Below are 12,159 nucleotides of genomic sequence, written 5' to 3'. Positions count from 1 at the left end.
GTGGTGTAGACACAGGATTCCTGTGGCTCATTTGTTTTTACAGCTTGTGTTTGTGTAGTAGTTTTTCTATCCATTTGAGAAGACACTGCTGTGAAAAGAGAAAAGGCGTTCCATACTTGAGATGCAGATTTAATCCAAGGAATAAGTAGTCTGTATTTTCAAAACTACTGATCTTTTACTGTTTCGTTAGTAATGATCTTTGGATTTTGATGACTAGGAACCTACTAATGATGACAGCCATCTTAATATTTTCTTCTGTGTTTTCATTTTGGTGCATGTAAAGTTGTGGCTTTAAATATTTTGGTGTAAGCCCTAATGAAAATGGTCTGTAATAGAAACAATGGTTGAAGATGACTTTGCATGAACAGTTTAGAAAATATCAGTGCAAGGTTTAGGTCAATACAGTCGTATTTGTACTGCCACATCTGCAGGAGGATCCACCCAGTTATTTTGGTAGGTGATCTTAATTTGGTTGTGTTGTTGAAATTTTGCTTTATGCTTTTGTTAACTAGACCAAAGTCTAAGGACATTTCTTATAAATCAGGAAGAAATGAACTTAGCACAGTCTCCTGCTGTCAGGCTTGGTGAGGACTGGCTGCTCACAGGGGATGGGAAGCCAGGGGCCAAGGGTGACCCCATCACAGGGCGTTACCTCTTTGAGGGAAGCAGGCCCATGGGGCAGGTAGAGCTGGATGCAGGGTCCTCAACAACCCCAGGCCAGGGTCCGGGGCAGCCAGGCGCAAATGTGGGATGTGTGGGTTCATGTTGCGCTGGATAAAGAACTGGCTGATAGGCAGGGCTCAAAGGGCTGGAGTGAAAGGGGCTACATCTGGCTGGTGACCAGTCACCAGTGGTGTTCCTCAAGGTTCAATTTCAGGGCCAGTTCTGTTCAATATATTTGTCAATGATCTGGATGCAGGAGTTGAATGCACCATTAGCAAGTCTGCTGATGACACCGAACTGGGAGGTACTGGTTGACTCTCTCAAGGGACAAGATGCCTGGCAGAGGGTCTAGATAGGTTGGAGGATTGGGCTATGATTAATGGGGTGAAATTTAACAAGTCAAAATGCTGGATTCTGTACCGGAGATGGAGTAATGCTGGGCACAAGTATAAACTGGGAGAGGAGTGGCTGGAGGTCAGAAGGAGGTCTGGGGGTGCTGGTCAACAGCAGCTCAAAGGGATTCATCAGTGTTTACTGGCAGCCAAGAGGGTAAAGTGCATCCTGGGATGCATCAAACACAGCAAAACCAGTCAGTCAAAAAAGCTGGTTGTCCCACTGTAGTGGGGCTCTGCTCCCTGGGATCCAGTGGTAGGACGTGTGGGAATGGCTTAAAGCTGCACCAGGGGGGGTTTAGATTGGACATGAGAAAGCATCTCCTTACCTAAATGTTGGTCAAACTCTGGAAGAGGCTTCCAAGAGAGGGGATCAGTGCCCCAAGCCTGTCAGTGTTTAAGAGGCATTTGGACAATGCTCTTAGTAACATGCTTCAACTGTTGGTCAGCCCTGAATTGGTGAGGCAGTTGGGCTAGATGATGGTTGTAGGTCCCTTCCAACTGAAATAGTCTATTCTATTCTGTTCCATTTTATCCAAAAGGAGGCAGGGTGAGGGACCGGGCTGGAGATGAGGCTTCGGTAAGGGGTCCCAGGTCCATCTACAAGACAAGGCCAGAGACAAGGTACAAGGGTTCACCCAGGAGATGAGCTACCTACAGCATAGATGAGATGTCCATCCAGGAGGAAGGGCCAGAGATGGGCATAGCTTGCAGAAGGACTGATGGCCCTAGTTAGCCTGAAATGGAACTTCTGCGCCGATGGGCAGGAGGTGAGGCTAGAGACCCCAGGTGAGGCATGTCAGGGCTGCTAAGGCATACTCTTGTCTTCAGGGCCCTGACACCTTCACCCTGAACACTGAACCAAGTGACAAAAGTGAAAGTATCAGCCAACCTCTCTGGAGGAATCAAAACTATAAACTGAAAGTTAAAGATTTTTGAAAAAACAACAGTGGAAAAAACTGAAGATATTATGATACTATATAATTTATGCCATGATCCATTTTGAATGTTGCATGCTGCTGCTCTCTTTCCATTTGAGAAAGGTATAGTAGAAGTAGGAAAATTCCAGAGAAGAGTAACAAGAAAGACCAAAAATATGGAATAAGCCCTTAGATGCTCAACCAGTTCTTACACTTTTACTTCAGTAACCATTTTTTGCCACTCTTGGGTACATGACACTGGGCTGTCTGAGATTTGTTTCAGTTTGCTATGACTGCTATAAAAAATTTAGGCATGAACTATTAGGTTGTGTGGTCAAAGCTCATCTGAAGACCTATGAAAGAACTCAGTCAACAGCAGATGGGGGATCCCAAATCACACCTTTCCCAGCTGCTCCCAGGCCCACCATGGGAGCCATCAGCCCATCAGAGGCCCATCTCCACGAGGCCAGGGGAGCAAAGAGTCCCGAAGGCAGTTGGGAGCCTGAATTAAAGACTCAGAGGGAAGGACAGCCTGTGGCAGGAGAGCCTCAGTGCCCCTGTCCAGCCGTGGGACTCTCCAAGGTAAATGAAAAACAGCTCCCCTTTTGGACTGCGGAGAGACGCTGCCTGGGGTATGGGACACATTATAGGCTGCAGGGGAGGAACATTTTGGGGTTGCGCAGGATTTATGGGGAAGTGGTAAGGGGAGAAAAAGGACTGGGTGTATGTAAATAGATTATCTGGACATGCCCTGCCCCTGATCAGCATACTCTGTCCTATTTTATTAAATTCCACTTCTAACTCTTTCCCTGGCTGAAGGGCACCTGTTCTGTGTGCATGTGTTTGTGTGCATAAGTGGGCTCGAGTTCCAGCAGGCAGAGTCAGAACTGTGTGTCCATGGTGCCAGCGACTGGAGAAGGGGAAGGTATGGGTGCTGGTGGCTTGGCTGGGACCGTGGGCCAGAGGGCCTGTGTGCTGAGAGCCGGTGGCTGGAGGGACTGGAGCAAGTGAAACCAAGCACCAGCACCTGGTGTGGGATCGGGGGTCACAGGGACCTGTGCATCTGTGGTGCAGTGGCTGGACCAGTTATGGGTGAGTGTGTGACCACCAGTGAAGAGCCAGCTGGACAAGCCTGTGGACAGGTGAGGTGGCCTGGGAGCTGGGTATGAGTGTGTGCCTAGGTGTATTCTTTGGTATTTGGGAACTGGAAATCCTAGTTTGAATTTTTTTATTCCATTCTGCACCTTAATCCCACACTTTAGATGTGGGCCTGGGGACAGACAGCACTGCCATAAGTAAGTCCCTGTATTAATTTGTGTCTTAGTGAATGTGCAGTCAGGAAATCTGTTAGGCAAGGTATAAATTATATTTTACCATTGCATAAAATTTCATGCTGTTGAGATTTTTGAAAGGTTAAGGAAAATGTTGGGAACTTGTCTCTTTAAATACATCATTGCAGCAGCTATTGGTTTGTGTATACAAGTGTTGTTCACATCAGTGGGTACTGTTATTTGAAGGACTTATTTCTATGATTTTTTTCGTCCTTTTGAAAGAATCAGTGAGGTCCTCAGGTGAGGCCACATCTGAGAGATAGCGGTTTCACTTAAAAGTAAATTGAAGACTGGGCAGAGGATAAAAGACTTCCGAAACAGATAATAGGTATACAGGTATTGTAATAGCAAATTAAATGGCTACTTTATTTTTCACAGCTGATCTCTGACATGGGGCACATTGTAGGTAGATGAAGACTGATTCTTCATTGCCTCTCTATATGTATTTTTTTTCTTACAAGAGATGCTGCACAACTTTTCTATTTTCAAGGCATGAGAGGGCACAGAACACAGATGTTTCTGTTGCAGCTGTTTAGGCCCAAGGACATTTGTGATTTACCAGAGGAAAACAAGTGTGCACATATGTTTGCTGAAATGAAGACCAGTAAGACTGTGGGTACCCGGTCCAGTTTTGGAATCAGGAAGGCTCAAAATGATCCCAAGAGTGAGATTAAGAGACAAATGAGGTCAGATGCCGCTAAACAATCTTACTTTTATACTTAAAGCTGGAGTGACAGAGAAAAGGGGGGAGAAGTTAGAAGCAAAGCTAAGAAAGTATGTGAAAAGGTAAGCAAGAGATAGTCATCGCCAGGGATCCAAATGCTGTATTCTGTCAGGCAGCTTTCAGGTTTCAGGTCCCAGTAGTGTTGGCAGTTTGTAGATCTTGGTCCTGGTAGTGCTGGCAATTTGCAGGTCTCAGGTCGTGCCTGTATCAGAGTCCAGGTTCCAGTAGCAGAGTCCAGGACCCAGTAGGTGCCGGGAGCGCTTGGGTCTCAGGTCTGCTGGTCCCAGGTGACAGGTTTTGGTCCTGGTGGTGGATGGCCACACTCGCAAGTCATAACTTGGTTATTTTATGGCAGTTAGTGGCAGGCGTTGCCTGAGCACACTGCAGGCCTGATTGCAGATGTTGGTGGCTGATACCGCTGGAGCTTCACTTGAGCTTCCATAAGCTACAAGCATTCTTTGAATTTTAGCAATTCACAGTGATCATGCATTTTGCACTTTAACTCCCTGTATTTAAGCCTTTACAGCAGGCGCAATTGAGCAAGCAGCATGAGTAAGCACTTTTCTGTAACAAGTAGACCCTAAGCATATTATTTTAGCAAGCAAGTTTTGAGGTAATAATTCACAATATCTCAGCCTTCCACACTTACGTTGTGTGTTAAGGACCACCGCCTCTCACACACACTCAAACCATATCCTAAGAGCCACCATCTCTTACACTTATTAGAGATGCCAATTTATTAGCTTCATTGAAAATACTTGTGGCTTGTATTTTCATGAAAAATTGGAATGATAAATCTTGTAATACTTACCTGATTTTTTTGTTTTGTTTCTGTCTTTGCTTTTGTAAACTCTTGCCTTATACATGTCAAACAGTCCTGGTCTTTGAATCTTTGAAGGTCCGATTCTGTTTGACTACAGTTTCTTTTCTGGCAGACTGAAAGTGAGTGGGGCTCAGGCAGTGGCCTGAGTTCCTGTTGTCTCCATGTACTATGTGATCTCGTCTGCCTGACATCTTTCATATGATATATCAGTGCCAGAAAGATAGAATATTTGAAATTTGCCCTATTGAGAACAGTTTCTTCTCTTCAATATAGAGATTAATATACTTCAAGGTTGCCCTGAAGCTACACTGGTGGAAGGCTTATAGATGGGCAGAAACAGTGGTATTTAATTCTTCCTCGAGGCCGTTTCTGCACAGCAGAGTTAAGCCACTATTAAACACAAAGTCAAAATTCTCATTGGCATAAGTCAGATCAGGACTGGGTTTGAAGAAAAACAGACATAAGGGAACCAAGGATGTAATCTGGTAGCATGTAAAATGCTACAGATAAAACACAGATTCCTGATACTTGAAATTAGGGTTTCAGCTAGGTACACTAGATTAAAAGCAGAAAAAAAAAAATCACAGCTGAACATCTGTATAGCTTAGATTAACCATTTACTAAGATGCAGAGTGGAGGAGAGCATTCATCGGTATTCCTGCTTCGTCTGATACCCTGTTGTTCAAAGGAAGTCTCTAGATTTTGGCCTTTCACCTTGTGCAATGAAAGATTGTTTGTATTGTGTTAGTTTGTATGAAGTTGAACTTCCTAAACAATACTTCTATGTTCCGTTAAACTTATTTTTTAATTCTGATGGTAATAGTTTTCAGTGGAAAAATGAGAACATTTGCAGACATTGAAATTATGAAGTAGGAAGGCCACACATCTGGACATTTGAAGTGTTATTGTCTCAAGTAACAGATATAATTCAAAACTGGGACTACTTTTTCTAGTTCAGTGGAAAGCAGCAGCATAACTGAAACAAAGGACTGAGCTGCTACTAATCTGTTATTACAATCAGCTACCTCTGTCACATTTTATATGAAGAAGAAAGGGGAGATGAATTGAAAGTAGCACATGAAATATTGTTTTAACATTACTGCTAGCTAGATTTGTAAATGGAAATAATAAATCCTCATACAACATTGAGGGTAATGCTAAAGTTTTCCCACTAGCATATGTTATTTACAGCTATGCTAAAGTTTTATTTCTTCTATTTATGTCTCTCTATTTTTGAAGGGGTTGGACCTGATATGTTGTTCATAGTTAGCTGTTCTCATGTTGTATATCTAATTTTTAGCTAAATTCTACAGTAATGGCAGATAAAAGTGGTATTGCAAAATCAAATGATGATTGCATTTCAACCTGCTGGGAAGATAAGACAGAATAAATATTTATAAAAGACTGAAATTAAATTGTATGTACTAAAATTTTTAAATAGCTCCTAAGTAAGCTTACAAGCAGAAAGGAGTAGTTATGTCTTTACATTTATAATCCCCAGAACTCCTTAGTTAATACAGGAACAGAAATTTTTAGCATTACCTTTCATGTGAAAAAAAAAAAAATGACATATATAGAAGTTTCTGAAAATCAGATTAAAAGTTGAAGTGAAAGCATCATTTGCATTAGTTTTGAAGTACAAAAGTAGCATGCAAGTCCAATGCTTTAGTTTCATTTCCTGAACCTCTCAATGTGTCTGATTCAAATCTATGCTACTGATTTGTCTTTGCAGTGTATCAGATTCACAATATGCTTAATGCTTAAAATTAAGAAGGCGGTGATTTATCTTGCATGGCTGAAACACCCAGGTTTGCAGACTAAATACCTTATCCTCCATCATTTTGTTTTTCCTGGTAGTGGAAGCTTAAAAGTTTGAAAGGTGATTCTGAATTGTACTTGGAAGTGACTCACCATTGATATTTTTAAAGCACCATCTTAGTGAGCTGTGCTCATCTCTTAAGTACAGAAAGGACATGCCCTCAGGTGATTGATCTGACCAAAAAAATTGTTTCTCCTACTGATCTTGGAGTAGATCTGTATTTTTTTTTTCAGTTCAGCTGGTCCATCAGTGCATAGAAGAGTGTGTTTAGCTGTTTTTATTCTTAGAATAACTTTTATCTAGGTAAGAAGCAGAATTATGTTTTGTTTTGCTTTGTTTTTTACTGTATGAAAGCTTTAGTTCTGACAAACTACCTAATGGGAACATATGAGTCAAAATAAATACTGTTTCTGTCTTTTTACTTGATGTGCTTTCTGGTGCTTTTGGTGCATAGCATCTTGGAAAAAAAAAGAGATTCTGGTTCTTTAATGTTTTTTTAATGTGTGTGTGTTGAGGCGAAGCTCCTGTCCCAGCTAGAAAGTTTTTTGTAACAATTTCAAGAGAGCAGACTGCCCTCTTCAAAGATCTGCTTGGAAGAATCCTGTGGGTAAGGCCCTGGCGGGAGGAGAAGCCCAAGAAAACTGGTTAATGTTCAGGGATCACCTCGTCCAAGCTAAGAGCCGTCCATCCCAATGAATAATAAGTCAGGCAAAAATGTCAGAGGGCCTGTGTGGTTGAACAAGGAGCTCCTAGCAATATTTAAACACAAAAAGGACGCATACAGAGTGTGGAAACAAGGACTGATATATGTTTACTACAGAAATATTGTCCAGGCATCCAGGGATGAAGTTAGAAAAGCTAAAGCCCAAACGGAATTGAATCTGGCCAGGGACATCAAGGACAGCAGGAAGGGCTTCTAAAAGTACAGATATGACAAAAGGAAGACTGGGGAAACTCATTGCTTAGAGAGACAGGGGATGTGGTTACATTGAACACAGAAAAGGCTGAGGCATTGAACGTTGCTTTGCCTCAGACTTTAATAGCAAAATCAGCCTTTGGGAATGGCAGGTCCCAGAGACTAGGGGGAAAGGCTGGAGCAAGGAGGATGTAGCCTTGTTGGAAGAGGATCAGGTCGGAGGATCATAAGCAAACTGGACGTGAATAAGTTGATGGGCCCTGATGAGATGTACCTGTGAGTGCCAAGGGAGCTGTCAGATATTGCAAGGCCACTCTCAATAACCTTTGATTGATCACAGCCATTGGTAGAGGTGCCGAAAATCTGGAGGAAAGCAGATGTGACTCCTGTCTTCAGGAAGGGCAAGAAGGAGGACCCTGGGAACTACAGACCAGGCAGCCTCACCTCAGCGTCTGGGAAAATGATTGAGCAGCTATTCCAGAAAACTGTTTCCAGTCACATTAAGGACAAGCAAATAATCAGGAGTAGTCTGTATGGCGTCACCAAGGGAAATTTTTGCTTGATGAAGTTGATACACTTAGATGATGAAGTCACTGGCCTGCTTGACAAGTGGAGAGTAGTGGATGTTGTCTACCTGGACTGCAGTAGGGCCTGCACTGCCTCCTGTAAGATCTTTACAGACAAGCTGCTGATGTCCAGGCTTAATGAGCAGACAATGAGGTGGGTTGAAAACTGACTGAATGAGCAACCCCAGAGGGTGGTGATCAGCAATGCAAAATCTTATTGGAGGACTTGTGGTGTACCTCAGAGGTCAGTACTGGGTCCAGTCCTGTTTTACATCATCATTAATGTCCTGGTTGATGGGGCAGACTGTACCCTCAGCAAGTTTGCTGAAGACACAAAACTAGGAGGAGTGGCTGATACGCCAAAGGGTCGTGCTGCCACCCAGGGGGACCTTGAAGGCTGGAGAAGTGGGCTGACGGGAACATTATGAGGTTCAACAAAGGGAAATGCAAAGTCCCATACCTGGGGAGGAACAACCTCATACACCAATGCATGGTGTGGGCTACCTATCTAGGAAGCAGCTTTCTGGAAAAGGTCCTGGATGTCCTGATGGGCAAGGCTGAACATGATTCAGCCATGTGCTCTTGCAGCAAAGAAGGCTAATAGTATCCTGGTCTTCATCGGGCAAAATATTGCCAGCAGGGCAAAGGAGATGATCCTTCTGCTCTGTTCAGCACTGGTGAGGCCACACCTGGGGTACTCTGTCCAGTTATAGGGCTCCTCAGTACAAGAGAAACAAGGACATACTTGACGGAGTCCAGTGAAGGACCCTGAAGATGGTGAAGGAACTGGAGCATCTCTCCTATGAAGAAAGGGTAAGAGAGCTGAGATCTCTCTGCCTGGAGAGGAGAAGGCTGAGGGGGGTGATTTCATTAATGTATGTAAATACCTGAAGGGAGGGTGCAAATAGGATGAAGCCAGGCTCTTTCCAGTGGTCCACAGTGACAGGACCAGAGTCAATGGGCACTAACTGACACTTCAGAGATTTCCTCTTGAGCATCACAAAATATCTTTTTTACTGTGAGGGTGACTGAGTGCAAGCACAGGTTGCCCAGAGAAGTTGTGCAGATAATCAAAAGTTGTCTGGACTTGGTCCTGGGCAATTGGCTGTAGGTGTCCCTGATTGAGCAGGAGGGTTGGACCAGATGACCTCCAGAGGTCACTTCCAACCTCAATCATTCTGTATGTGACTTGAACAATCTTCATAGTCATAGAATCACAGAATAGTTTGGGTTGGAAGTGACCTTTAAAGGTCATCTAGTGTAAACCCCCTGCCCTGGAAAGGGACATCTTTAATGAGATCAGGTTGCTCAAAGTCCTTGTCCAACCTGACTTTGAACACTTCCAGTGATGGAGCATCCACCACTTCTCTGGGCAGTCTGTTCCTGTGTCTCATCACACTCATCGTAAACAATTTCTTCCTTCTACCCAATCTAAATCTACCCTCTTTCAGTTTAAAACTGCTACACCTTGTCTTGTCACTACAGGCCTTGGTAAAAAGTCTTTCTCAGTCTTTCTTATAAGACCCATTTATTTATTGGAAATGCTGCAATAAGGCGTTCCCAGAACCTTCTCTTCCAATGCATGCTAATGTGTCTATTTCTGCTTCTGAATTGTAGTTGTTGTATATCCATAGAATAATTCTTGGCTTTATGTGTGTGATTTTATACATAAAATGTTGTGTGTATATATATTATTACATTTTTTGCATCTCTCCTCATTGACACAAACAAAAAAAACAACAAAAACCAAACAACAACAAAGAAGAAAGTGTATTCCTCTTAGTCCTTTGCATTCTGGCCCACCTGAATTCCTCTTCCATGGAGACCATTTTCCAGTTCAGTAGTCAGTGCCAAAGGTGAAGACAAAGTACAGTCACATTAATTCATTACTGCAGAAATTCTTTGCCTTATTCCTTTGACAGAATGTCCTGCTACTCCATCGTAGACTCACCATTGTAGTCAGATTGTGAACAACGAATTTACCAGCATCTTCTGTTCTATTTCCAAAGTATGAGGTTATACATTTCGGAAGAAATATATGCGTATAAGTTTCTAAGTGCATGAATGGGTACTTTCTGTTGCAAAGCTTTACCTCATTTCTCATGTTCAGTCCACAGAGTGATTCAGATCTTCCCAGTGTTGTTTTGATCTTCCACTATAGAGAAAGCGAATGAATATTTTATCTCATCTGTTAACCCAACAAAGATAGACTTCTGGTTCCTGGACTGCAATTTTTTACTGGAAAATATTGTTTCCAAAGTTGACCCTTCAAAAGCTTCTCCGCTTGCTGTTTGTCCCTCTGCCAGTTTCATATTTATCTTTCTGTTCTCATCATGTTCTCTTTTCCTGTAGCTTAAATTATTATTTTACATGTGATACTGTATTGATTGTTGTACTGCAGTCAAGAAAAATGAGAGCTATGGTGTTTGCTCATCTCGGAAGTGCACTTTATTATCAAAAATGTAAAATAAAACTGGTATGGGTGACTTTTGGTAAACTCATGTCACATTTAATTGAATTTTCCATTTACTTCAAGGCCGTTCATTATCTTTCCTTGATAATTTAAGTATTGTGCAATATTGAAATATTGACTAATGGGATTTCTGTTCATGAATCACTACCAATCCATATAAATTTCTTAAATACAAATCTTACCTTTGTTTGCTTCCTAGCAAGTCTAGACAGTAAGTGTTTACAGAGGTGGACTAAAAGGTGACTTCAGTCAGTTTTCCACCAGCCTTGCTTGTAATGCTTTTTCTTGGGTCACTCTCCACTTGCCTGAGCCTTTTATACAACATAAAGGAGCTGGAGTCAGGACTGGTACTAATGTTGACACAGTATCATTCTCTAAGCAGAACTGGAAGATGAATTCTATTTAAACCTGTTAGGGTGATCATGTCTAGTCTTAAAGAAATATTAATATTCATGTATTTTTTCTTTGTATTTCAGAACAATGGGTCACTTGCTTGGTGCCAGAATCATAAACAGTGTTCAAAGGTATGTCCTTTATTTCCCCCTCTCATTTCAGTGACCTAGTTGCTTTCAGTCTCTTGTCTGTAGATTAAGTGCTCTTCATCTTAGCCTGTTTTCAGAAGCATCTTTGTATTTTATATGGAAACCTCAATCTATAATAAAAAAAAAAAAAAGATAAAACGGAATGATTTGCTCTTTCAAGACAAAGGAATAATGTTTGAGGGTAAGTATCAAGCTTAGTTAAACCAATATAATTCTGTGGCTATCAACAAACTTTATACTAGCTAAAATCGGATGTATCATTTAAAATCTTTCTTCAACAGCACCAAGACATGCCAACATTCAAAATTTCATTTAGTTGGGATATTTAATTTTTAGCCTGACACTGAATTTCTCTGAAAAAAACCTTGATAGCAATCCCAGTGGCTCTACTGATGCCCTGTCCTATCCTAGCACTTTAACCCTGAAAGCCTAGAGGATAGGTGAGCTAATTGTCAACTGATTCTCCTGTGCAAGAGTCTTTCTGTGGTGTCTGGATAGAAGCAGCAATGATTTGGGAGCTTTGTTGGGTCGAAGTGGGATTGCACATTCTCGTGCTGACTTTGTAAAAATCATGGAAGATGTATCCAATGGAAATTTACCTGAAAATGATGAAAGCAGTATTTTTGTCTTAATCTTCCCGAAAATGTATTTCTACAATAAGTTAGGCTTTTTAACTTTGGTATTTTTATTCTGTGGAGGTTGTGCTGCAAATGGGATTAAATACAAGTAACGTCGCTCTGTATCGTTTTAGTAATGTAATCTATGTAACTGCTGGTGCCAGCCCTTGATTTTTAACACATGACAACTTCTTCACATTTGAATAATGAGATTACTGGTTCAGTGATTTACCTTCTGTTGAAATGAATGGACCGGTTTGTTATTGACTGTTCCATCGCAGGAAAATAAACGAAGTTGATTGCTTTGGTCAGTATTAAAACCAGGGTATAGCAATGTCAGTATAAGAAGAGAGTGGGACAATTCCTATCGAGT

At 41.9% G+C, this 12,159-nt stretch overlaps 1 protein-coding gene across 2 annotated transcripts in view; it reads left to right on the top strand.

Moving 5' to 3' along the window:
- ANOS1 (anosmin 1) overlaps positions 1 to 12,159 on the top strand; it is a 141,133-nt gene that overhangs the window by 18,005 nt on the left and 110,969 nt on the right. For both annotated transcript variants that reach the window (XM_082051560.1, XM_082051559.1), the window contains exon 2: positions 11,104 to 11,151. In XM_082051560.1, the coding sequence (XP_081907686.1) occupies positions 11,104 to 11,151 (48 nt within the window). The remainder of the gene's footprint in view (positions 1 to 11,103; positions 11,152 to 12,159) is intronic.

This window comes from Streptopelia decaocto (assembly GCF_964273445.1).
Source record: "Streptopelia decaocto genome assembly, chromosome: 1".
Classification (NCBI taxonomy): domain Eukaryota; kingdom Metazoa; phylum Chordata; class Aves; order Columbiformes; family Columbidae; genus Streptopelia; species Streptopelia decaocto.
The sequence above is the reverse complement of the archived record's forward strand: the minus strand, read 5'-3'. Positions and strand labels throughout refer to the sequence as shown.